The sequence below is a fragment of the Coregonus clupeaformis genome, chromosome 11 (genome assembly GCF_020615455.1).
Source record: "Coregonus clupeaformis isolate EN_2021a chromosome 11, ASM2061545v1, whole genome shotgun sequence".
Taxonomy (NCBI): Eukaryota; Metazoa; Chordata; class Actinopteri; order Salmoniformes; family Salmonidae; genus Coregonus; species Coregonus clupeaformis.
Window position 1 is genome coordinate 50,633,874 of NC_059202.1, and position 24,941 is coordinate 50,658,814.

The 24,941-nt window shown below is 41.8% G+C and overlaps 1 protein-coding gene across 3 annotated transcripts in view; it reads left to right on the forward strand.

The window, feature by feature from the left end:
* The first annotated feature begins 861 nt into the window (after positions 1 to 861).
* Positions 862 to 24,941, forward strand: part of LOC121577074 — a 30,050-nt gene continuing 5,970 nt past the window's right edge. For 2 of the 3 annotated variants that reach the window (XM_041890825.2, XM_041890826.2), the window contains exons 1-16: positions 862 to 1,268; positions 3,127 to 3,275; positions 3,584 to 3,679; positions 3,919 to 3,991; positions 13,967 to 14,058; positions 14,314 to 14,451; positions 14,793 to 14,926; positions 15,049 to 15,065; positions 15,228 to 15,327; positions 15,536 to 15,630; positions 18,509 to 18,612; positions 18,727 to 18,799; positions 18,894 to 18,965; positions 19,080 to 21,953; positions 22,553 to 23,387; positions 24,422 to 24,902. In XM_041890825.2, the coding sequence (XP_041746759.2) occupies positions 1,241 to 1,268; positions 3,127 to 3,275; positions 3,584 to 3,679; positions 3,919 to 3,991; positions 13,967 to 14,058; positions 14,314 to 14,451; positions 14,793 to 14,926; positions 15,049 to 15,065; positions 15,228 to 15,327; positions 15,536 to 15,630; positions 18,509 to 18,612; positions 18,727 to 18,799; positions 18,894 to 18,965; positions 19,080 to 21,953; positions 22,553 to 23,387; positions 24,422 to 24,902 (5,361 nt within the window). In that variant the 5' untranslated portion in view covers positions 862 to 1,240. The remainder of the gene's footprint in view (positions 1,269 to 3,126; positions 3,276 to 3,583; positions 3,680 to 3,918; positions 3,992 to 13,966; positions 14,059 to 14,313; positions 14,452 to 14,792; positions 14,927 to 15,048; positions 15,066 to 15,227; positions 15,328 to 15,535; positions 15,631 to 18,508; positions 18,613 to 18,726; positions 18,800 to 18,893; positions 18,966 to 19,079; positions 21,954 to 22,552; positions 23,388 to 24,421; positions 24,903 to 24,941) is intronic. The other variant, XM_041890827.2, reaches the window with a different exon arrangement.

A 24,941-nucleotide genomic window follows, 5' to 3' on the forward strand; every position in this document is an offset into this window, starting at 1 on the left:
GGTCAGAATCTAAAACAGCTAGCTAGCTAAGCTAACTCAACTCCATGATTTACGATAGACTTGCGCTTATCTTGGCTAGCTAGCTAACGTTAGTGAGATAGAGCTAGATAGTTACTGTAGCCACAATGGAGCCGAATTTAATGTAATATATCTAACTAGTTAGTTTAACTAGCTGCTGTTAGCATATAGCTAGCTTGCTATCTAGCAATACCAACGAATTACAATGCTGAACCAACCAAAGCAATTTTAGCAGCACGCGATCACATCAGACCTCATACCTTCCATTCTGTCCTCTGGACTACACTAGCTAGTCATTACACATAACATAAGCTTCCACTTAACATTCCATAGCAGTCTGAGCTGTAGCTACACATTGTGCCCCCTACCGTCTCCCTCCCACTTTTCCACAACAGTCTTCCAAAGAGGTTTGAACTGATCTTTCCACTTACAATCGTCCACTCGCCTCCCCTTAGCATTCGTCACTTCCGGTTCTCGTTGAAGGAGCAGTTCGAGTCCCAATAATCACTCTATTGCGGCATGGCCTTATCAAGTTGTTAGTTGAATATTACATTTTACAATCGATGTATAGACACGTATTACGCCTCATAGATGAGATCTATTCAGTGAAGAAGTGTAACTTTTCTAACTCATTTTCATATTTGTAAAATATCGGCCTAAAATGTAGGCCTACTGTAAATGACAGTCTGCTCTAAATGTATAGTTTGGAATAGGTTTGCCATGCCTATAATATTTTTATGAACATAATGCATTCCATTCACGTACAATTTTCAGTTTGTGTTTGCTGTTCAAAAGCTCAAACGTCTACTCAACTGCGTCTACTAGTGGATTGGAGAAATGAAAGCAAATTAGTCTCAAAATGGATGCGGGGAGACATAAGTTTCTGTTTCTTTTTTGGAAGCAAAACTTTATGTTGAGTTAGGATTACATTACTCGGTGAATATATATATGCTATTTGTGGCAAATATCTGAGTATAGGCTCAGAATATCGAAGTGTGTTCTAATCGCGACGTTTTTCATTTTTCGTACTTCTTCCTGGTTGCAACGTATGTGGAGACTTGACTTTGGCACAACGATTCGCCAAATCATTCATATGGATTGGCGACATTTTTCTCGGAATAGACCAATTAAAAGTATCGGAATATCAACGATAGACGGAGGTGGTCTGCGAATGTCAAGAGGAGAAAAAGGGACAAACTGATTTCATACGTTTTTTTCAACCATGGAAATCGAGAATGGTGTCGCAAGAGGTGACGAATAGAGTTTTTGGTCAACCATAATTCGTTATATCACTCTTATATAACACTTTTATATGATAGCTATTCATCATTTACATTTTACTATGTCGAGAATTGGTTATAGTCATACATCATTGTTTTTTGGTCTATCTATGAGTATTACAGTATTTACAGTTTACAGTATTCTGTCACGTGTGCATAGGCTACAAACTTTACTGTAGTTAGAATCCGTAAGCAACAAGAATAATGCATACACATGGGCGAAACACTAGCTAGCACTCCAGATAATGCAGTTCCATAGGTAAAACACAATATTTTTGGCATAAATACACTACATGACCAAAAGTATGTGGACACCTGCTCGTCGAACATCTCATTCCAAAATCATGAGCATTAATATGGAGTTGGTCCCCCCATTGCTGCTATAACAGCCTCCACTCTTCTGGAAAGGCTTCCACAAGATGTTGGAACATTGCTGTGGGGACTTGCTTCCATTCAGCCACAAGAGCTTTAGTGAGGTCGGCACTGTTGTTGGGCGATTACATTTTTACATTTTAGTCATTTAGCAGACGCTCTTATCCAGAGCAACTTACAGGAGCAATTAGGGTTAAGTGCTTTGCTCAAGGGCACATCGACAGATTTTTCACCTAGTCGGCTCGGGGATTAGAACTAGCGACTTTTCGGTTACTGGTACAACGCTCTTAACCACTAAGCTACCTGCCGATTAGGCATTCCAATTCATCCCAAAGATGTACAATGGGGTTTAGGTCAGGGCTCTGTGCAGGCCAGTCAAGTTCTTCCACACTGATCTCGACAAACCATTTATGTATAGACCTCGCTTTGTGCACGGGGGCATGGTGATATTATGCTTGTGTATGGCTGCTCGGCCATGGAAACCCATTTCATGAAGCTCCCGACAAACATTTATTGTGTTGACGTTGGGTCCCGTGTAGCTCAGTTGGTAGTGCATGGTGCTTGCAACGCCAGGGTTGTGGGTTCGTTTCCCACGGGGGGACAGTATGAAAATGTATGCACTCACTAACTGTAAGTCGCTCTGGATAAGAGCGTCTGCTAAATGACTAAAATGTAAAATGTTGTTCCAGAGGCAGTTTGGAACTCTTTACGCGCTTCAGCAATTGGCAGTCCCGTTCTGTGAGCTTGTGTGGTCTACCACTTTGCGGCTGAGCCGTTGTTACTCCTACTAGATTTTTCCACTTCAAAATAACAGCACTTACAGTTGACCGGGGCAGCTCTAGCAGGGCAGAAAATCTTTTAACAACATGCTCACCAGTATTTGGCCTAACTCAAAATAGTATATATAGAATAGAATCAATATGGTGGTCCTCTGTAGCTCAGCTGGTAGAGCACGGCGCTTGTAACGCCAAGGTAGTGGGTTCGATCCCCGGGACCACCCGTACGTAAAAATGTATGCACGCATGACTGTAAGTCGCTTTGGATAAAAGCGTCGGCTAAATGGCATATTATTATTATTATAATATGGTCGTTACAAATGCATGACACCTAGAATATAATATCATATATATGGTAGTTACCAATGCAAGGCACATTTGACATTTTAGTCATTTAGCAGACGCTCTTATCCAGAGTGACTTACAGTTAGTGAGTGCATACATTTTCATACTTGCCCCCTGTGGGAAACGAACCCACAACCCTGGTGTTGCAAGCGCCATGCTCTACCAACTGAGCTACAGGGGACCTAGTATAGAATAGACAATAATATAATATAAACAATTATATAATATATCAATATGGTAGTTACAAATGCATGGCAACTGTTGGTACAAAACATAACAATTTACAACCTTACAGTAAAGTCACTTTTTAATCTTCTTCCTGTTCCAACCACCAGGTGTTTTATTACCTGTACTACCAGGATCTGAGCCCTTCGACAACATTATTCTGCCTCCACTGCAGAACATGTACATGTACGAGGAGTCTAAGCTGTCTTTCAGATACAACTCTGCTTTCTTGATAAAGAATGCAACCCTGCAAGAACGGGTCAGTATATTTGACGACTTGGTAACTTTTTAATCCACCTGCTTACCCCTCAGTGCGCCGTCCCTCTCTGACCAGAGTTCAGTTATTGCATGATAATATCTGTGTAATACTTGATAATACATGATCGTACTTGTACTTCTACATGATAGTATAAGTGTTATATTTGATAGTACATACTATGTGCAATACTTAGTATTTCTTGTGCTGTTCAGTCAGTTGTTAAGTACATGTTTACATAAAATCGGTTTACTTTTGCTAGCAAGATGTTGGTCACATGCGACAATGACCTTTTTCTTGTTGTTTGACAGTATGAGGCCTTCCGAACTGAAAGGAGAGGCATGGGATACTCAGAGGAAGAACTGGAGGAGTCCTATGGGTTCTTGCTTTTCGACGACGAAAATAAGGTGAAAATAATAAATAAGAAAGAATATCAATGAACACCAGAATAATATCACTCTAAACATATTAATAACCATTTCTACATTTATATTTCTGTAAAAAAAAAAGGAAAGAAAGTCACACACTGTATACTTTTTTTAAATGGAGAAACCAATATCAGTCATTTCTTGTCATAGAAAACTACCTCAAAACATCCCAAGCAAAGTTACTGATCACTACTAATCACTATTTTTCTATTTTAAAGGCAAATAAAGTGGGAGAAACTGGTGTAGTCCCTGGACACAGCACATGCTCAACGCTTGGAGATCCTTCAAAGGGTAAATGAGCTCCGCCATATTGTTTTATAACTCCTCCGCCATAGAAAACGAGATATCACCCACTGGGCACACCACGTAATTTCAAGGTTGAAATTTGGGTAATATTTGGTTGAGACGTTGATCAATGACATTTAAACCTTTATTCACCCACTGAATTCCCAATGTGTTATCACTATGCTTTCAACCATTTAAAAGCAACAAAGTTCAAATAGGAAGACAATGTCAGACATTATGGATTTATACAACAACTTAATGTATTATTACTGTGCTTCATCTAGTAGCACATCCAAATGACCTGGATTGCAGTTGAGATTACATTAAAAGTACACAGTGCAAGTGATCAATGCTGTTCGAGAGTCTGCACAGATTATTATAGTAATTGTGAAGATTTCCACAGACCTGCTATGATGAACATGCATGATTTCTATGATTACATAATAGTAACAGTAACCTCAATATGTGGCCATGGATGCATTACTCATTTTAAGGTTGAATAAATACTGTTACATTAGTTTGTAAGATAGTCTTAACTTTTGTCTATTTACTGTATTAGAAAAGTAATATTGAATTGTGTTTGGTTAACAACACAACCAAATATCAACATTTAAAAGATATGTATCTAATGCTTGGATAGTTTCATCTGAGCCACTGGCTAAATCCTATTCTTTAACTTTTATTTTTGGTTTATTTGCAGATGTGAATCCAACATATCATTTATTAACTTGCAAGTTATTAGGCTATTTACTGTATTGCGAAAGTGATATTGAATTATATTTAGTTCTCAACGCAACCAAATATCAACATTAGAAGGAAATTAATATTTTGTGCCACTGATTTAGTCTAGCTTTATTTCCAGTTTGTCGAGAAATTAATAATTGATATGTTATATTCACGTCTCCATCACAACCAAAAATCTAAATTAAAGAATAGGACTAAATCCTATCAAACTTTATTTAAAGTGCATTTAAAGTTTGATTTGATTTAGGCATATTCTTTAACTTAGATTTTTGGTTAAGATGGAGATGTGAATTCAACATGTCAATTATTTATTTGTAGACAAACTGGAATTAAAGCCAGACGAAGTCAGTGGCACAGATGGAACTGTCCAAGCAGAAGATACATCTCCTTCAAATTATATTTGGTTGCATTGACAACCAACCACAATTCAATATCCAGTTTGTCTACAAATTAATAATTGATATGTAGGAATCACCTCTTCATCTCCACCAAAAATCAAAGGTAAGGAATAGGACTAAATCAAATCAAACTTTATTTAAAGTGCACTTAAAGTTTGATTTGATTTATTCCTATTCTTTAACTTGAATTTTTGGTTGAGATGGAGACGTGAATCCAACATATTAATTATTAACTTGAAGATTATATTTCCACCAAAGTTTACAACCCTATGACTATTTGTATTGTCTATTTTTAGTTTAGTCATTTAGCAGACGCTCTTATCCAGAGCGACTTACAGTTAGTGAGTGCATACATTTTTCATACCCTGAGTTGAATTTAAACGCTCACAAGAGCGGAAATTCAATTGTTTTTAGCTGAAAGACGATGCCCATAGCTTACGCATGATGTTGCACAACGATTTAAGTCAATAAGTCATAGTTTTAGTCAATATATGATATATTTGGGCTTGAAGTGGGAAATCCAAAGTAGTAACTAAATATATTTTCTGTGTCAATGCCGTGTGTTTCCCTTATGAGATGACATGCTAATACTTTTCAATCTACGTTTCTTTTCGGGGCTGGGTTTTATTTGAATGTTACCACCCATCAGCATGGCATTGTTTATTAATCAGAAACACCTGCAAAGTTCTTCCTCACGACTGAGCCAAACAGCTTTTTGCCGTATCCTACACTTGGCCGCCTTAGCTATGGAGCAAATAATTTTTTTGCACCTCCACTTTTTTACCAGCAAATTATCATAATCCATTGGATAATTTGTCAAATTTCACTTTTTATTTAGCTAGTCTGTATAAAAATAAAAAAATGACATTTTTTATAAATTATTACATTGCATTTGATATGACTGCATTTTGGAACCCCGCTCCTCCCAAGATGAATGGTTTTGACCACGCTCCACTGCTTTGATTGGTGCAGCTAGAAACCACAAGTGTCTATCCTATAATGAAAAGGCACCTGCAAAAGAAAATTACACAAACTAGTTTATCTATTTTGTTGTGCTGTTTTTACATTTGTATTGATGTGTTCGATCGTCTCAGGATGTTGTTACATACACTATATACAGTGGGGGAAAAAAGTATTTAGTCAGCCACCAATTGTGAAAGTTCTCCCACTTAAAAAGATGAGAGAGGCCTGTAATTTTCATCATAGGTACACGTCAACTATGACAGACAAAATGAGAAAGAAAAATCCAGAAAATCACATTGTAGGATTTTTTATGAATTTATTTTCAAATTATGGTGGAAAATAAGTATTTGGCCAATAACAAAAGTTTCTCAATACTTTGTTATATACCCTTTGTTGGCAATGACACAGGTCAAACGTTTTCTGTAAGTCTTCACAAGGTTTTCACACACTGTTGCTGGTATTTTGGCCCATTCCTCCATGCAGATCTCCTCTAGAGCAGTGATGTTTTGGGGCTGTCGCTGGGCAACACGGACTTTCAACTCCCTCCAAAAATGTTCTATGGGGTTGAGATCTGGAGACTGGCTAGGCCACTCCAGGACCTTGAAATGCTTCTTACGAAGCCACTCCTTCGTTGCCGGGGCGGTGTGTTTGGGATCATTGTCATGCTGAAAGACCCAGCCACGTTTCATCTTCAATGCCCTTGCTGATGGAAGGAGGTTTTCACTCAAAATCTCACGATACAGGGCCCCATTCATTCTTTCCTTTACACGGATCAGTCGTCCTGGTCCCTTTGCAGAAAAACAGCCCCAAAGCATGATGTTTCCACCCCCATGCTTCACAGTAGGTATGGTGTTCTTTGGATGCAACTCAGCATTCTTTGTCCTCCAAACACGACGAGTTGAGTTTTTACCAAAAAGTTATATTTTGGTTTCATCTGACCATATGACATTCTCCCAATCCTCTTCTGGATCATCCAAATGCACTCTAGCAAACTTCAGACGGGCCTGGACATGTACTGGCTTAAGCAGGGGGACACGTCTGGCACTGCAGGATATGAGTCCCTGGCGGCGTAGTGTGTTACTGATGGTAGGCTTTGTTACTTTGGTCCCAGCTCTCTGCAGGTCATTCACTAGGTCCCCACGTGTGGTTCTGGGATTTTTGCTCACCATTCTTGTGATCATTTTGACCCCACGGGGTGAGATCTTGCGTGGAGCCCCAGATCGAGGGAGATTATCAGTGGTCTTGTATGTCTTCCATTTCCTAATAATTGCTTCCACAGTTGATTTCTTCAAACCAAGCTGCTTACCTATTGCAGATTCAGTCTTCCCAGCCTGGTGCAGGTCTACAATTTTGTTTCTGGTGTCCTTTGACAGCTCTTTGGTCTTGGCCATAGTGGAGTTTGGAGTGTGACTGTTTGAGGTTGTGGACAGGTGTCTTTTATACTGATAACAAGTTCAAACAGGTGCCATTAATACAGGTAACGAGTGGAGGACAGAGGAGCCTCTTAAAGAAGAAGTTACAGGTCTGTGAGAGCCAGAAATCTTGCTTGTTTGTAGGTGATCAAATACTTATTTTCCACCATAATTTGCAAATAAATTCATTAAAAATCCTACAATGTGGTTTTCTGGATTTTTTTTCCTCAATTTGTCTGTCATAGTTGACGTGTACCTATGATGAAAATTACAGGCCTCTCTCATCTTTTTAAGTGGGAGAACTTGCACAATTGACTAAATACTTTTTCCCCCCACTGTATACAAAAGTAAGTAGCACGTATAAATCGTCTGTCCTCTGTTGCAACACTCACTACCGGGTTCCAAACTGCCTCTGGAAGCAACATCAGCACAAGAACTGTTCGTTGGGAGCTTCATGAAATGAAGCTTCAGCCGCACAGAAGTCTAAGATCACCATGCACAATGCCAAACGTCGGCTGGAGTGGTGTAAAGCTCGCCGCCATTGGACTCTGGAGCATTGGAAATGCGTTGTCTGGAGTGATGAATCACGCTTCACCATCTGACAGTCCGACGGACGAATCTGGGTTTGGCGAATGCCAGGAGAACGCTACCTGCCCCAATGCATAGTGCCAACTGTAAAGTTTGGTGGAGGCGGAATAATGGTCTGGGGCTGTTTTTCATGTTTCGGGTGTTCCAGTGAAGGGAAATCTTAACGCTACAGCATACAATGACATTCTAGACGATTCTGTGCTTCCAATTTTGTGGCAACAGTTTGGGGAAGGCCCTTTCTTGTTTCAGCATGACAATGCCCCCGTGCACAAAGTGAGGTCCATACAGAAATGGTTTGTCGAGATCAGTGTGGAAGAACTTGACTGACCTGCACAGAGCCCTGACCTTAACCTCATCGAACACCTTTGGGATGAATTGGAACACCGACTGCAAATAAGGAATAATCGCACAACATAAGAGTGGAGGCTGTTATAGCAGCAAAGGGGGGGACCGACTCCATATTAATAGCCATGATTTTGGAATGAGATTTTTGAACTGTGCTTCCGCAGAGGTAGGGGAGCCAGCAGGCCAGAGGTGGATGAACGCAATGCCCTCGTTTGGGTGTAGGGACTGATCAGAGCCTGAAGGTACGGAGGTGCCGTTCCCCTCACAGCTCCGTAGGCAAGCACCATGGCCTTGTAGCAGATGCGAGCTTCAACTGGAAGCCAGTGGAGTGTGCGGAGGAGCGGGGTGGTGTGAGAGAACTTGGGAAGGTTGAACACCAGACGGGCTGCGGCATTCTGGATGAGTTGTAGGGGTTTAATGGCACAGGCAGGGAGCCCAGCCAACAGCGAGTTGCAGTAATCCAGACGGGAGATGACAAGTGCCTGGATTAGGACCTGTGCCGCTTCCTGTGTAAGGCAGGGTCGTATTCTCAGAATGTTGTAGAGCATGAACCTACAGGATCGGGTCACCGCCTTGATGTTAGCGGAGAACGACAGGGTGTTGTCCAGGGTCACGCCAAGGCACTCTGGGAGGAGGACACAACGGAGTTGTCAACCGTAATGGGAGATCATGGAACGGGCAGTCCTTCCCCGGGAGGAAGAAGCAGCTCCGTCTTGCCAAGGTTCAGCTTGAGGTGGTGATCCGTCATCCACACTGATATGTCTGCCAGACATGCAGAGATGTCATTGTAGTCTATCATTTCACTTCCTCTAGCTGTGAGAACCATGGCATGAGCATGGGCTGACTTGACATTGCTGTACCGCAGCTGAATAGCCTGCCAGCAGCCTACCAAAGGTTGCACCGTGTCCATTACAATGTCGAAAATCTAAAATCAAGTCCAAACCGTTCAATAGTTAGGCTATCCATATTACCAGAGATTAATCTTATTCTTTGTATTTCTATGGCGGATTCATGGAAGATGACAAAACTTTGGAGATAACAATACATGTCAAAGTCAAATATACTGGCTTCCCCTATTCATCTTTGGCAAAGCTTTCCCTAAATGCATATTATGAGAAATCCAGCTCCAGAACCAGCCATAGCCTAGCCAGCTGGCTATCTTTTGAATAAGGTATAGTATAAAAAAAAACAGCAGCAGATACCATTAGCTAGCTAGATAAGGTTAGCATGCTAGCTAGCTACACTGACGCTGTCAGTGCCCCTACTTGTTGTTATTTCTCCACTCCACGTGGAAATCACCACAACATTCCCACCCCTAATTCGCGAATATGTATTAGCAGCCTTTGTGATTCTGTCTCTGGTGGGGGCCTTTAAAACAATAGATGTTGATGACGTCGCAAATGCTATATACAGTGGGGAGAACAAGTATTTGATACACTGCCGATTTTGTAGGTTTTCCTACTTACAAAGCATGTAGAGGTCTGTAATTTTTATCGGACGGAATCTAAAACAAAAATCCAGAAAATCACATTGTATGATTTTTAAGTAATTAATTTGCATTTTATTGCATGACATAAGTATTTGATCACCTACCAACCAGTAAGAATTCCGGCTCTCACAGACCTGTTCGTTTTTCTTTAAGAAGCCCTCCTGTTCTCCACTCATTACCTGTATTAACTACACCTGTTTGAACTCGTTACCTGTATAAAAGACACCTGTCCACACACTCAATCAAACAGACTCCAACCTCTCCACAATGGCCAAGACCAGAGAGCTGTGTAAGGGCATCAGGGATACAATTGTAGACCTGCACAAGGCTGGGATGGGCTACAGGACAATAGGCAAGCAGCTTGGTGAGAAGGCAACAACTGTTGGCACAATTATTAGAAAATTGAAGAAGTTCAAGATGACGGTCAATCACCCTAGATCTCACCTCGTGGGGCATCAATGATCATGAGGAAGGTGAGGGATCAGCCCAGAACTACACGGCAGGACCTGGTCAATGACCTGAAGAGAGCTGGGACCACAGTCTCAAAGAAAACCATTAGTAACACACTACGCCGTTATGAATTAAAATCCTGCAGCGCACGCAAGGTCCCCCTGCTCAAGCCAGCGCATGTCCAGGCCCGTCTGAAGTTTGCCAATGACCATCTGGATGATCCAGAGGAGGAATGGGAGAAGGTCATGTGGTCTGATGAGACAAAAATATAGCTTTTTGGTCTAACCTCCACTCGCCGTGTTTGGAGGAAGAAGAAGGATGAGTACAACCCCAAGAACACCATCCCAACCGTGAAGCATGGAGGTGGAAACATCATTCTTTGGGGATGCTTTTCTGCAAAGGGGACAGGACGACTGCACCGTATTGAGGGGAGGATGGATGGGGCCATGTATCGCGAGATCTTGGCCAACAACCTCCTTCCCTCAGTAAGAGCATTGAAGATGGGTCGTGGCTGGGTCTTCCAGCATGACAACCACCCAAAACACACAGCCAGGGCAACTAAGGAGTGGCTCCGTAAGAAGCATCTCAAGGTCCTGGAGTGGCCTAGCCAGTCTCCAGACCTGAACCCAACAGAAAATCTTTGGAGGGAGCTGAAAGTCCGTATTGCCCAGCGACAGCCCCGAAACCTGAAGGATCTGGAGAAGGTCTGTATGGAGGAGTGGGCCAAAATCCCTGCTGCAGTGTGTGCAAACCTGGTCAAGACCAACCTACAGTATGATCTCTGTAATTGCAAACAAAGGTTTCTGTACCAAATATTACGTTCTGCTTTTCTGATGTATCAAATACTTATGTCATGCAATAAAATGCAAATGAATTACTTAAAAATCATACAATGTGATTTTCTGGATTTTTGTTTTAGATTCTGTCTCTCACAGTTGAAGTGTACCTATGATAAAAATTACAGACCTCTACATGCTTTGTAAGTAGGAAAACCTGCAAAATCGGCAGTGTATCAAATACTTGTTCTCCCCACTGTAGGCCTATATAGTATCGTTCATCATATGACTTATAAAGTATGGGTACATTTAATTTGCGCTGTTAAACCTATCCTTTGGAATGACTTTGATAACAGTGAATCTATTTAGTTATTAAGAGATCTCAATAATAATTCTCACGATAGCATATTGGTGGTAGTGACAATGACAAATATCAAAGCTGGGCATGGTTAAAACCATGGATGGGAGACCAAATGGATAGCTGTAGATAGATTCACTCTCCAGTAGGAGATGCTGCCCAGCCTATAGTTTTTTTTCTGATAGTGGATATAACGTTGGTGATCTGATGTTGTTTCAACGGTACAAATTCAACATATTTTATACAAGGTGTGTATATGTAGATTTCTTTTCCTCCGTGATCGCATAATCCTGTGGTTGAAATATCACCCTCTAAACTGCAGTTTACGTTGTGAATTGTTTTCATCCAATGTATTTTCCATGTAGATTTCACGTCACAATACATTGAGAAATTACGTTGAAACAACGTTGATTCAACCAGTTTGTGCCCAGTGGTCAGACAAGACGCAAAACCCAAACCCATTTCCTGCCTTTGTGTTGGCGGAGTACCAAGTGGAAATGACTAAATGGTTCGCAGCATGGAAGTTAAATACACTAGGTCAACAACAACCTGTGTTAAGGGGATAAGAGTAAAACGGGTAGTCTTACTATTAATGAAACCTCTTTATGCTGTCATCCACAAGGCCTCAACTAAACAAAGGAACCGTTCTAAGCTTGTATAACAGACATGGCTATTTGGCTAGCTAGGCCTATAGAGAGGCAAAATGACAAGCAATTGTCTAAGCCGTGACCATAATCAATACTATGCTATCCGTGAGTGTGCACTATATGGCTAAATACACTTCATAACATAAGTAATGAGATTGAAAGCAGTTTTCTTACCAAGCTGCTGGTGGGCTGTTTCATCTGCTTTTGAAAGTGAAACTGTGCTTAACAGACAAATGATATGAATGCTTTGACTGGAAAGAGAAAGTGGAAGGAGAGTGGAAAAGAGAGAGACCAGTGAAACTTAACTCTAGTAATGTTTGCTGAGGCAGTGAGTAGTGTTAGCCTATACGTATGCCTACAGTAAAAATGTTTGAATGATGTAGAAATTAGATAAGATTTTAACTCATTGGAATGATTCTACTTTTATCAGCAGAATGTTAATGTTATGAGAGTTTAGCTTCGAACATACAGTACATATCTTTCTTTGTTTGGAGTTCCATAAATGCATTCCTCAATAGAATTCAAGGTGCAGGGGCAGTCCCTAGCAGGTGGAAAGGGGAAGGGTGATGTAAGATTATCTACGGTAGGACAAAGTCTGCTAGTTGTATGTATAAACTAGGCCCAGATACAGATAACTGGCGTAGTTATGGAGGAAGGAAACAGTGGTCAAATTCCTTGTGTGGGATGTTGTTTTGCACTTTCAAAAGTTAACAATTCTAAATGTGTACGAGATCGCCATAGAAGCTCTGTATAAAAAAAAACTAGAACCGACTGATAGTTTTGAGATCTTACGCAACTTTTTACAAAAAGAGTTGAAGTCTTTTTTTCAGTACTAGTACAATATGACTTTTGTAAGACCTTTTCATTCCCGTATGGGTTCTTCACTTGTCACTGCTTGAATGTGCTTCAACTCGTTTTTCCTGTTTCGCACCCTGTGAACCTCCTCCCTTCACTATAGAGAAATCAACATGGCACAGCCTTCTCTGCTCAGACTAAAGAAAAGATCTAACCACATATCCATAGCATGTACCTGTGTGCTGCAAGACTGTGTTAGCCTACTGAGAAAAAGCCTAGGCATTAGCTTAGGGAGCCAACACAAGTTCATCATGTGAGTGTGGTGCCAATTCTGCCAAACCACCTCAGTTACATTATGTGGTGTTGGAACTGTAAACCAGTGTGAAGTTTCACAGCCTCTTCCAAAGCCCTCACTTCATTGTTTTAGAAAGGGAACACAGGCTGTGTTGGGGCTTGGCAGTTGGCACCAAAGTATAGAAAGTCCTCCAACTCACTGAAAGACTTTGGAAATTCCTCACAGGAGGATATTGCTAATTGTTTTGGGTGTGCCTTGGTACTGTGATACTAAGGACGTTGTACAACATGGCTCCCATGTCCTTGACATTTATGTCAGATCAGGTGTATAAAAAACATTTTGGGGTGTGGCTTTGGTTCCCTAGACTGTCATGGTTGGCCATTGGGGAAAATGAGCACAAATAACAACATATTCACACTTGGAAATAAACCAAAACCCTTTGACTGTGTGATGCATTTATTAAATAAAATGTTTATTATAATATTCATATTTCCACTTCTCAAATTAAATATTTGAATGTAATTAAACCTACATATATATTTTATTCCTTGTACTACAAATATTTAGTTCAGCTAACATCTTTCAAGGTCATCAAGCCTTGTTCTGCACTGAATATTGTTGTTTTGGTTTTATCAGAGAGAGGATGTTGGCACACTCACCACCCCATGTTCTTGCTGTGGGAACAGACGTGACAATGATGTGAATTTTCTTGTTAACTCAGGTGTGTACGTGTCCAAGTACTCCGACTGCCTGGACCTAAACCGCTGGTATCACGGGAAGTCTGGATACATCGCCATCATCAGGCTCACCAAGGTATTTACATAGTTACGGACCACAGAGGCGTTGCGATAGGTAACTTCACTGTTGAAGGTTCTTCTCTAGGTTATTTCCTTCTAAGGAGTTTTTCCTTGCCACCATGCTTCTGCTTGAAATTTGGGGTTTAGGTCGAGTTACTGCAATGCACTTTGTGACAACTGCTGATGTAAAAAGGGCTTTATAAATACATTTGATTGATTGAAAGGGCTTGTCATTAATATTCTCTCTTTTTTGGGGGGGGGGGTTCTACAGGGCAGAGTGAGAGAGGTGACAGAGAACTACACAGTAAACTACACCTCTCCCTCTAATGGGTTTGACTGTCATGTATCAGAGCAGCTCAGTGCTGTGTCAGCCAACACCAGCTCCTTCCTGGCCTTCGAGAGAACACAGGTGAGATTCCTCCATCCATCATCCCTCTATCATTCATCCCTCCGTGTCAATCTGTGTACCTTTCCAGTAGGAAAAACTAGTTGTAATGAGGTCATTTCAATCAGCTTTGCCTGCTGGGTTTCGGGTTGTGTTGCCTTCAATTGTCAAATGTGCACTCCGTGTGTCAAATAAAATAAAACAGAAGTTAATTTAGTAAGCTACCTCTCTAATGAAAAAAGTTATGATTTATTTGTGTTTTTGCTCCAGGCATTTAGAAAAGTTTATAAAATACACCTGCAGATACAGTAGTGATAAATACAATACAATAGCAAAGCTGAAGAGATTTGTGTTGGTCTTTGCAGTACTACATGTATGAGCTGCCTGGAGGAAGGGCTGACTCGACAGTCCAGCCTCCCAGCCATGCCTGCCCATTCGCTATAGTGGCTTTCTCCTATTGGGATACCAAGACACCCGCATCAGAGGAGCAGGAGAAAAGGTACATTTCCCTCTTTCTCCTCATGGGGTTTTTACGTTTTTCAGATTCATCGAAAATATTTGATGAAAAGGAACATCTTCTAAAACGTCCAAAATGATTGATCTGTTTCTTCTCTTTTGCAGTGAGGAAGGAAAAACAGGTGAGTAATGAATCAAACTGTTGCAAAGGTGCTTTTGGATAATGTTATGGTGCCGTTCAATGGCATATCATTACTACTACAGTACAGTGCATTCCTACTTTAACTGAATGCATTAAGTTGCTCTGGATAACATTGTCTGCTAAAATGTTAATATGATTACAGTGTTTCACTACTACCCCTGGAGGGGCCAACTCCAAATCAGCTCCCAGGTCTACCATGTGGGTCTGAAGTCCAGCACAGGACCCCTGATCCCAGCTAAACTGTAAGTTCAATGCAACCCTAGTGTGAAGGTTTCTCCCTATGCTATGACTTATAAATACAGTGTCTTATAAATATCTCTACAATTTACATGATGTGGGTCGTGTTCAGTAGGGCACACCATAGCAAAACGTTAGGCAACAAAAAACACGTTTAACTACCTGTTTTGATGTGGTAACATAACCTGAGAATGTCATTTTGTTTGATTTCAGTCCAACAGTAATGGCAGTTGACGGAGCCATTAAAATGTCAGATCTGAGGCAGAAATTACCGAAGGCTATATTTGAAACCTGCTTCATCGGGGAAGGTACTGTCATGTTTATGTTTACAAATGTAAATGTAGGCTACTCAAAAGTGGTTTCATTCTGACAGCATTTTGTTTGAGCAGTGTCACCACAAACTAACCTTCCCAGTACTAGGGTTGCAAAGGGAGGGTATATTACTGAAAATGTTCTAAGTTTACCAGTAAATTACCAGAATTTTCATATCTTTCAAATATTTTATGTAGTCTATGACAAGACATCAAGTGTCTCTTTTGGGTACTTCAGATTATCACAGGTGTCTGTAATTATCGCTGGCCCTCTGTGTGGCTTTATCACATGTAAAATATATGACAGTATCTGTGTGACCACCATTTGCCTCATGCAGCGCGACACATCTCCTTCGCATATAGTTGATCAGGCTGTTGATTGTGGCCTGTGGAATGTTCTCCCACTCCTCTTTAATAGCTGTGCGAAGTTGCTGGATATTAGCGGGAACTGAAACATGCTGTCGTAGATTTACATCCAGAGCATCCCAAACATGCTCAATGGGTGACATGTCTTGTGAGTATACAGGCCATGGAAGAACTGGGACATTTTCAGCTTCCAGGAACTGTGTACAGATCCTTGCGACATGGGGCGGTGCATTATCATGCTGAAACATGAGGAGATTTCGTCACGGTATCTCTGTGCATGCAAATTGCCATCGATAAAATGCAATTGTGTTCGTTGTCCGTAGCTTATGCCTGCCCATACCATAACCCCACCGCCACCATGGGGCACTTTTTTCACAACGTTGACATCAGCAAATCGCTCGCCCACACAATGCCATACACGTGGTCTGCGGTTGTGAGGCCGGTTGGACGTACTGCCAAATTCTCTAAAACGGCTTATGGAAGAGAAATGAACATTACATTCTCTGGCAACAGCTCTGGTGGACATTCCTGCAGTCAGCATGCCAATTGTACTCTCCCTCAAAACTTGAGACATCTGCGGCATTGTGTTGTGTGACAAAACTGCACATTTTAGAGTGGCCTTTCATTGTCCCTAGCACAAGGTGCACCTGTGTAATGATCATGCTGTTTAATCAGCTTCTTGATATGCCACACCTGTCAGGGGGATGGATTATCTTGGCAAAGAGAAATGCTTACTGCAGGGATGTAAACAAATTTGTGCACAATATTTGAGAGAAGGAAGCTTTTTTTGCATATGAAACATTTCTGGGATCTTTTATTTCAGTTCATGAAACATGGGACCAACACTTTACATGTTGCGTTTATATTTTGGTTCAGAATATAAACCATCAACTTAGTGAATACCATTGATGTTTAATATGAGGGTTTCAGCATGAAATATCCTTTCAAAAAAATTTTTATGCACTTTTATTTATTTTACTACGTCAATATGTATGTTGTCAATGTTTTTGCATAAAACTTAAACTTTAAGCCAGCAGCATACCACCCTGCATCCCACTGCTGGCTTGCCTCTGAAGCTAATCAGGGTTGGTCCTGGTCGGTCCCTGGATGGGAGACCAGATGCTGCTGGAAATGGTGTTGGAGGGCGAGTAGGAGGCACTTTTTCCTCTGGTCCCAAAAAAAAGATATATCCCAATGCCCCAGGGCTGTGATTTGGGACATTGTCCTGTGTAGGGTGCCGTCTTTCGGATTGAACGTTAAACGGGTGACCTGACTCTCTATGGTCACTAAGGATCCCATGGCACTTATCATAAGAGTAGGGGTGTTAACCCAGGTGTCCTGGCTACATTCCTAATCTGGCCCTCATACCATCATGTCAATCTAATTATCCCCAGCTTCCAATTGGCTCATTCATCCCCCCTGCTCTCCCCTGTAACTATTCCCCAGGTCGTTGCTGTAAATGAGAATGTGTTCTCAGTCAACTTACCTGGTAAAATAAGGGTAAAATATAAAATGTTAAACTGGTGGCAGTTGAGAAAAAAGTTAATTGAAAATAATGCTATTGTTGATTAGATGCTTTTTTCATTAAAATTAGGCTATTTTCTCTTAAACCATATGGTCTATCTACTATATGGACACAGATATAAAATAAAAAATACTATGTACGAATATACAGTACCAGCCAAAAGTTTGGATAGCTACTCATTCAAGGGTTTTTCTTTATTTTTTACTATAGAATAATAGTGAAGACATCAAAACTATGAAACAACATATGGAATATGGAATCATGTAGTAAGCAAAGAAGTGTTAAACAAATCAAAATATATTTTATATTTGAGATTCTTCAAATAGCCACCCTTTGCCTTGATGACAGGACAATGAGCCAACACACCTCCAGGCTGTGTAAGGGCTATTTTACCAAGAAGGAGAGTGATGGAGTGCTGCATCAGATGACCTGGCCCCCACAATCACCCGACCTCAACCCAATTGAGATGGTTTGGGATGAGTCTGACGGCAGAGTGAAGGAAAAGCAGTCAAAAAGTGCTCAGCATATGTGGGAACTCCTTCAAGACTGTTGGAAAAGCATTCCAGGTGAAGCTGGTTGAGAGAATGCCAAGAGTTTGCAAAGCTGTCATCAAGGCAAAGGGTGGCTATTTGATGAATCTCAAATATAAAATATATTTTGATTTGTTTAACACTTTTTTGCTTATTACATGATTCCATATGTGTTATTTCATAGAAAATAGTAAAAATAAAGAAAAACCCTTGAATGAGTAGGTGTGTCCAAACTTTTGACTGGTAGTGTATATATTTCTAAGTTATTCAACTATAAATTACCAAAGTTACGATAGATTACCATAAATTACCGGTAGCTTTGCAACCCTACCCAGGACATTTTTATGTGTTGATTATCTGAATATTTATTCAGCTATGACAACACCCAATTTATTGTGTGAGCTTTATTTGCATTCTTTACCATTGAATTATATTGAGTTGTACGGTTTTTCAGTTTCTCTGGAAGGAATGGGTTGGAGTCTGTATGAGCTGGCACCCAGTGATGCTGAGGACACCTCTCTCTCTCAGCTCACACAGGAGCTCAAGGAGAAAGACCTGGTGAGCTTTCATTGTTTGTAAAGTAGACTGGCAGGTTATTGGAAGACCGGAATGCAGTTCATTGTTGCCTTGTCAGACCTTGATTCTAATAAATCTACTTTTTCTTACCAACAGGCCCTCACAATACAACTGAATGATAGTGGTTTCCTTATACTGTTACATTCATCTCACTTCCTCACATATGAAGGTAAGACAGAACCTGTATACGCAACATACTGCATTTAAATATATTATAGATAGAAGCTAAATATCTAACATTACAGTATAATTGTACATTTCAGATGCTGGGTCCAATAAGCCAGAGGTATTGCAGGGGATGTTTGTGTTTCCGGATTCCAGAGCTATACAGAGAGGTAATTCAAAGTATGTGTGTGTGTGTGTCCAACACCTATGCCCTAGTATACAGTAGGGTTTTTGTCTATTCATTTATAATTTATCCTTACGCAATGTCATTTTTTTTACTACAGACACCAAGATCTGCTCGAAGAAGCCCTCCCTCTCACCAGAGGGCCTTCAGGTGGTGCCTGCACTGAACTACGCAGAGACAGAGGTGGAAAAGTGCCTCCCTGAACAGAGTGGGGAGCTACTTGGTTTACTAGAGCGACATATCCAGAGCTATGCTGCCCTCATCCACCCTGGGCTTACTATCAGTCCATCCAGGGAAGCCAGCATCTTCCCAGATCAGTTTGATGTTCCTGACGCCCTCAAATACCTCTACTCCACCCCAAAGTGGACTGAAATGGGATGGAAATGTCTCGAGTCTTACTTCCACCAGCCGGGCTCCTTCGAGCTCTCTGTGTCCAGGGCCACGGAGCTCCTGGCGGCTGGGCGAGAGGAGCGAGGGGATGAGCCAGATGATGACGTCTACTACTGTCTGTCATCTCCAGAGGGCCCCCCCATGACTCCTGCTAGTTTGGGTGGCCCAGAGGAGGAGCAGTCAGGGGGAGAGTCACCAGGAGACACAGCCACATATATTAGTAATGCACCTGCAGTGTCTACGGAGGACTTTGAGAAACCTGGTATGACCAAGGCAGATGGTAATGCACCAAAGAAAAGAGTAGAGGAAGGGAAGAACTTGCCTTCAAAGGAGGTGCAAGAGAAGGTGCAACATGTGCAACCCGAGGAGATGCAGGGGGAAGTGCCTTCTGATCTTACCAAGCCCGCAGTCCCTGCAGGGGACTTCGGGAAACCTGTCTTGAAGAAGGCCGACAATAATGCACCAGGGACAACTTTGATTCCAAAAGAGGTGCAGAAGGAGCTTCCCTCTGATCTTTCCCAGTCTGTTGTGTCGGCAGATGATTCTGAGAAACCTGGGAAGAACAAGGCCGACTGTAATGTACCAGGGGTAGGAGTAGAGGATGAAGGGACACATTTGAACCCAGAGGAAGTCCAAGTGCATGGGCAAAAGGAGGTGAAAGAGAAGATGCCTTCTGATCTTTCACAGCCTGCAGTCTCTGCAGAACACTTGAGGAATACTGGCCCGGCAGCGTTGGGGAAGGCAGACTGTAAAGCACCAGAGGTAGGAGTAGCGAATGAAGGGACAAACTTGCACCTGAAGGAGGTGCAAAAGGATATGCCCTCTGGTCTTACACAGCCTGCAGTCTCTACTGAGGAATTGAAGAAACCTGGGCCGGCCCTGGCGACCCAGCCCAACAGTAAAGCACTAGAGGCAGGAGTAGAGGATAAAGGGGGAAATTTGCCTCAGAAGGAGGTGCAAGAGGAGGTTCCCTGTGATCTTTCCCAGCTTGCAGTGTCAGCAAAGGCTTTTGCGATAGCCAGTGTGACAGTGATGACCAAGGCCACAGAGGTGACAGAGGTTTCAACCTCACCTGCATCAGGTGACCTCCCAACAGTGCTAGTCATCACTGCCACTGAAAGAACTGCAGCCGTTGTACCTCATAATGAGAACCTTGGCTTGATCAATACAGAGTCGGTCACAAAGAACTCGTCCAGTTTGCCACCAGCCAAAGTACAGGACAAGGGTGGAAGTACTCTCAATGGGCAACGTGTCAAGGCCAATGAGGTCAGTAATTTCTCTATATCTGATTGGAGGAAACGGCCAAGGAAACGGCGTAGATTTAGCGGGTTGGGTAAAAGGGTCTTGAGGTCTTCAGCAGCTGATTTTGAAGAGGAAGAAACCGAGAAGAAGGGACATTTGGATTCAAGTAAAGTCTACTCATTGAAAAAGTGGAAGGAAAGGACAGATTTAGTTCAACTTAACGCATGGAAAAATAAGGTTCGTCCATTGAAAATGCAGAGGGAACTGATGAATTTGACCCTAGATCCCCCATTGAAAAAGAAGGAAAGAATGGATGTAACCCAGGTTCACCCAATGAAAATGCAGAGGGAAGTGATGAATTTGATCCAAGATCTGCCTTTGAAAAAGAAGAAGGAAAGCAAGGATTCAATTCACTTTTACCCACTCAAAAGTAAGGAAAGTATGGATAAAATTCACGACGGCCACCCATTGAAAAAGAAGACAGAGCAGTGGGACTTGAAGGCGATCATCTCCGAATGCGGTAGAATCTTTGTCCCTCATGGTTCAGAAGTTATCGCCAAGGATATAGAATCTTTGAAAGTTATGGGGAAAGTGATAGATCACAAACAATGTGCTGACGAGATGATGGTTGAAGCTTGTATCGAAGTCCCCCAACCCATACAAACAGGAGATGAACCTGGCCTAGAGTTGATAAAGTCAGATGAGAACAAAGATTCACACATATTGAGTGCAGACGGTAAAGACCATCCACCAGAGGTCAAAATGGTTGATGTCGACAAGATGGCCTCTCAGAACCCCTCAGAACTGGTCCAGATCAAAGACATGGATTTTCCTTCCTTAGAAAAACACAAAAAGAAGCGTAAATTTGTTGCAATATCCCTCAGTAAACTAAAGACTGTTTTTTCAAGAGGGGGAAAGAGGAAAACACCTCTCAATCCTGTTTCAGAAGATCAAACGTTACCATTGGACAAGAAAAGCAAGGCCGATACTGGCATGGATGAAATGGAAAGTGTTCATTTGAGTAATTCCAGCAAAGATAGCCCAGACAGAACCACAGGTGCTGCTGAAGTTGCAAAGGAACAGACATTTGGCCTAGACCCAAAGTTTGCACTAGCATTAGGCTTGACTCCTAGGGAGCAAAATGATGCACACAAATCTCCAGAAAAAAGTGATATTCCATTGAAGAAAGACATTCAGAGCAGACTGGACCTGGTCACACCTCAAGACATATCTGACCAAATGTCTGAGGCTTTGCCTAGCTCCCCTTTAGCAACAATCACCGTGACGGGGCGGGGGGGACTCGAAAAGAAACGCAAGCCTGCAGACTCCATAAGGAAAAAATGTAAGTTCCTCTTGGGAAGTCATGTGGTTGCTGTCAACCTCACGTCATGCAAATAACAGAACATGCAGATTGATTTTATTTTGTTCTACTAAACCAAACACTTAATTAGATATTGATATTCTTCATCTTGATAATTAAGTTGTGATTGCAGTTAATATGTGCTGAATTTAAAAAAATATGTTGATTTAATCCTGTTGTCTTGAATTCCTGATGATTCTGTTTCTATATCTCTTTTTCTATCTGAACTGCAAAGCAACACTATGAAGTAATATGTTAATAGCTTCTTACTATTCTGGTCCCAGGTGTGTTTCTGCTGTAGTTGATAAGACAGCACAAACTGATCTTGGACCAGGCTAGCCTCTTGCCACCTCCTTTGCCTCTGCTTTGTCTTGCTGTGTGTCGTGCTACTGTCCCCCAGTTCAATCTATTACAAATCATAAAACAATTTGGTTCAATTTTGGCGAGGAGATTTGAATGCAGGCGACTGCCTTACAACAATTTAATTTCAAAGTATTAACTATCACTATACGCTACTTCGTGTTTTTTGTTTTCATACCGTTTCTTCTGTCTCTTTTCTCTGTTCTCTTTTGTTTCTACAGGGTGGTTACACTATCACACACCAGCTTCTTTTGAAAATGAGAAAGTAGCACAACCTATATCCTCCCAACTACTGACACTTGACCCTGATGTCAGGCGTGTTGTCAGTAGGGGTAGGCCCCGCACAGTGAAGAAAGATGCCAGTGATGCATCATGCCCACCAGCAGATGCTCTGACCCTATTGGCCGATTTGGCCCTCAGTACCAGTAATGACAAAGTACTGGCACAGCAGCCAGACCACCTGGCTCTTCAGCAACAAGAATGCTGTCCAGGTTTGGTGATAAGTGACAACAGTGTCAAAGATGGTGGCTCTCCTCATGAGCCAGATGGTGAGCCAGAGTCTGTCCTTCATGCTCTGCTGAAGCACCCTTCTGCTGCTAGGCTTAAACTTCCCCCTCAGTCTCCGTCACCCAAGGGGCTGGTGGTGGGGAGTGGGGAGCGGGTTGTGTTAGTCTCACAAGAGCATTCTTACTCACTGCCGCCATCCTCTCTACTATTGGGTTTGTCAGGTTCAATCCTCCAAGTCCCCATTTCGGAGGGACTTCAGCCGCATCACAAGGATATGGTCTATGGTGACGGAACTCAAGCACTACGGGCCTTCCGGTGTCAGGAGCAGGACCAGAACAGGAAGGAACTCGGGGAGGAACCCGGAATGGCTCCAGAATCCATGAGCAAAGGAATCGGGCGCAGGCAGAAGTTCCGTCGCTTACGGCAGTTCATCGAAAAAGACGGCTCAGTTCAAGTGACAAGGCTGTGGAAGGAAAACTATGACTTTAATTCAGACAGCAAGTTTACCAACAACCCAATGGATATAACAGTTATTAGAGCCCTACATGGGTATGTACTTACAATTTGTAATTTACACTGAACAAAAATATAAACACAACATGCAACAATTTCAAAGATTTGACAAAGTTACAGTTCATATAAGGAAATCAGTCAATTGAATTACATTAATTAGGCCCTAAACGATGGATTTCACATGACTGGGAATACAGATATGCATCTGTTGGTCACAGATACCTTAAAAAAAGGTAGAGGCGTGGATCAGAAAACCAGTCAGTATTTGGTGTGACCACCATTTGCCTCATGCAGCGTGACACATCTCCTTCAAATAGAGTTGATCAGGCTGTTGATTGTGGCCTGTGGAATACTGTCCTACTCCTCTTCAATGGCTGTGCGAAGTTGCTGGATATTGGCGGGAACTGGAACACGTTGTCGTACACGGTTGTGAGGCCGGTTGAATGTACTGCCAAATTCTCTAAAACTACATTAGAGGTGGCTTATGGTAGAGAAATGAACATTCAAATCTCTGGCTACAGCTCTGGTGGACATTCCTGCAGTCAGCATGCCAATTGCACGCTTCCTAAAAACTTGAGACAGCTGTATCATTGTGTTGTGTGACAAAACTGCACATTTTAGAGTGGCCTTTTATTGTCCCCAGCACAAGGTGCACTTGTGTAATGATCATGCTGTTTAATCAGCTTCTTGATATGCCACACCTGTCAGGTAGATGGATTATCTTGGTAAAGGAGAAATGCTCACTAACAGGGATGTAAACAAATTTGTGCAAAAATGAGAGAGATAAGCTTTTTGTACGTAAGGAACATTTCTGGGATCTTTTATTTCAGCTCATGAAACATGGGACCAACACTACATTTTGCATTTATATTTTTGCTCAGTGTAAATAAAAATATATTCAGTTTGATTAGTTATGCATCTAGTAGTTAGAAGAAAGGACAAGTGAAGAGTTTGCTAGAGACAGAAAGCTTATTCTATAATACTCTATGTATCTGTGACTAATTGTTTGACTGGAATTTGATCTTTCTCTGTCCCTTTCCTTCATCCCTCTGCACTCCCTCTCTGTACAGCCCATGGGATTTCAACATTGAGGACACAAACGAACAGGTTCAGCTCATCATCCACATGTGGATAGGTCTTTTCTACAGCAGGTCCACTGCTAGGTTCTTCCAGGCAGACCCAAGTCTTCCATGTTTGGAAGAAAAATATTCTACAGAAGTGGATCATGGAATGGTACAAACCCAGGTTCCATCTGAGACCAAGACAAGTTCCCCTGCTTATATTGCCCCTTCCAGGATACCAGAACCTGAAGTTCTGGACCTTAGTAACGCGGGTGAAAAAGAAGCACAACCATTAAGCTTGGAACCTGAGGTATTAGACCTTTCAATGAAAACAGCCTCGGCTGTGTTAGATGTCACTGTAGACACAAAGGATTCCCCTGAGTCCAAGCAAAGAACAGATTTTAAAAATCCTCCAGTATACCAACCAGAAAGTGGACTCCACAAGGAAACCATCTCTTTTCACAAACAAAGTACAGGTCTTGAGTTAAAGGTTAGAAAACAAATATATATGTAAAGCACAAATGTTTTC